Raw genomic sequence first — 2302 nt, 5'->3', positions numbered from 1 at the left:
ACCTCCCTGCCTCACCAAGTGTGCAGCACCTGGACACTGGCAGGGCACCCCCACAGCCACGTGGAAGCAGGGAGCCAGGAACCATGGGCCAGGCTGGAGTCTGAGAAACTAGGAGGGATGCCACCCTGCGGGAGGTGAGGGCAAAAGGGCCACTTCTGCTGTGGAGGCTGGCCCAGCGGTGTCCTCCACAGAAGTGACCTGGGGTCAGGAGGCCACCTGACCATTCCTGATCTGTCAGTGAACAGGACAAGTTACGGGAAGTGCACACAGAAGCCACCAGCCTGTGCACCCATGCCACTGCTCAGGAGCAGGCTCTGGGGCAGCCAGCGGGGGTCCCAGACACAGGCACAGAGATGCTGATACCCTCCCTGTCCACTCAGTCACTCAGAACGCAGCTGTCTCCTGCACCGAGGGCTCGGGACGCACGCCTGAGCTGAGTGAATTTGAGGAAATGCGCCCTTTGAGGCCAGGGCCAGCACCTCCAGGGGAGCTGAGCAGCTGTCAGCAGTCCATGTGAGCAGTGCGTCACCAAAGCTTCCTGGGGTGTCTCCAGACCTGTGGTCGTGGGCCTGGGACCTGCACCCCCTCTGCCCGCTCTGCCCCCCTCCAGCTGTCCCAGCACAGAGCCATGCCAGCCCTCGGAAATGGAAACCTCTCGGCAGAGCCCGCCTGGGAGTTTGTGCTGGAGGGCTTCCGGGGCGGAGTAGAGACCCAGGCCCTGCTCTTCACGGTCTTCCTGGCCCTGTACCTGGTGACCGTCCTGGGAAACCTCACCATGATCGTGGTCATCACCCTGGATGCCCGCCTGCACTCCCCCATGTACTTCTTCCTCAAGAACCTGTCCTTCCTCGACCTCTGCTACTCCTCCGTCATCACCCCCAATGCCCTCTCCAACTTCTTCTCCTCCTCCAAGCTCATCAGCTTTGCCGGCTGTGCCACGCAGCTCTTCTTTTTCTCACTGCTGGCAACTACAGAGGGATTTCTCTTGGCCGTGATGGCCTATGACCGCTTTGTGGCCATCTGCAGCCCCCTGCAGTACCCTGTGGTCATGGGCCCTGAGACCTGTGCCCGCCTGGTGCTGAGCACCTACTGCGGGGGCTGCCTCAACTCCATTGTGCAGACCAGCCTCACCTTCCGACTGCCCTTCTGCAGGTCCAACCGCATCGACCACTTCTTCTGCGATGTGCCACCCCTGCTCCAGCTGGCCTGCGCCAACACGGCGCTCAACGAGCTGCTTCTGTTCGGCCTGTGCGGGTTCATCATTGTGAGCACGACCTTAGCTGTCCTGGTCTCCTATGGCTACATCGTGGGGACCATCCTCAGGATGCGCTCGGGGTCGGGAAGGTACAAGGTCTTCTCCACCTTTGGCTCCTACATGACAGTTGTGTCCCTCTTTTACGGGACCGTGTTTGTCATGTACGCCCAGCCGGGAGCCATGGCATCCATGGAGCAGGGCAAGGTGGTCTCCATCTTCTACACCCTGGTCATCCCCATGCTCAACCCGCTCATCTACAGTCTTCGGAACAAGGACGTGAAGGACGCTCTGCGGAGGCTGAGACAGAGACACACAGCCAAATGAAGGAGGCTGGGACAGAATCACAGATGGATGGGAAGTATAGCTGTTAATAGATAGTGTCTTTCCTTGGGGTAGAGGGAAGAGCTCAGCGGAGATCTTGCTTCTCTATCATTAAGACAGTTAATGTGTGCCTTGAGCCTTTATTCATTGCTTGCTTTCTTGGTACTTACTTCTTTGACTGCTTGGCACCCTGGATTTTTTCTTTCCTGGATTTCTGATTTTCTTTTCTTTACCCACCCACTCATCCATCCACCTATCATTTCAATTGTTTTTGAAATTGTATCGTGGACATAGACTTACTGGATGTGAATAGGGCACATTCTTTGGTACTACATAACACATTGTGCCAAGGAAAGAAGAGCTGTTGGCACAGCCGGCAAAGCTGACGGCCTTGGAGGAGAAGTTGTGGAGGGTATGGGGGGTGATGACCGGTGAGTAGCAGAGGTCGAGGAAGGACCGGTTTCTGAGGAACAGTGCGTGGGGGAGTGCAATCGGGCATCCAGCGTAAGGGCCCTGATCAAAGGAGCAATCCCACATCCCAGCAGAGGACTACAGAGGCCATGGGTCCAGTGCTCAAGGTGGGCAGGGACCCAGGAGAAGGCCATGCATTCAACCTTCTCCCTGCCATCTCCTTTTCCTTCATCATGGAGTCTAATGTCACTGTGGCTCCAATGATGTTAGAAAGTGATTAGAGACTTCAGGGTGGCCCGTCCTTACAGTGGTGCT

At 57.1% G+C, this 2302-nt stretch overlaps 1 protein-coding gene across 1 annotated transcript; it reads left to right on the top strand.

The window, feature by feature from the left end:
- The first annotated feature begins 628 nt into the window (after positions 1 to 628).
- Positions 629 to 1579, top strand: LOC125350090 (olfactory receptor 12-like). Its single transcript, XM_048344323.1, has one exon. It carries the CDS (start codon positions 629 to 631, stop codon positions 1577 to 1579), a length of 951 nt encoding a protein of 316 aa, XP_048200280.1.
- Positions 1580 to 2302: the final 723 nt, after the last annotated feature.

The sequence above is a fragment of the Perognathus longimembris genome, chromosome 4 (assembly GCF_023159225.1).
Source record: "Perognathus longimembris pacificus isolate PPM17 chromosome 4, ASM2315922v1, whole genome shotgun sequence".
In the NCBI taxonomy this organism is placed as follows: Eukaryota; Metazoa; Chordata; class Mammalia; order Rodentia; family Heteromyidae; genus Perognathus; species Perognathus longimembris.
This window is presented reverse-complemented; position numbering and strand designations above follow the sequence as displayed.

Bases quoted from the DNA above. Each gene is read 5' to 3' on its own strand.
- LOC125350090 (XM_048344323.1), top strand. From the start codon at position 629: ATGCCAGCCCTCGGAAATGGAAACCTCTCGGCAGAGCCCGCCTGGGAG.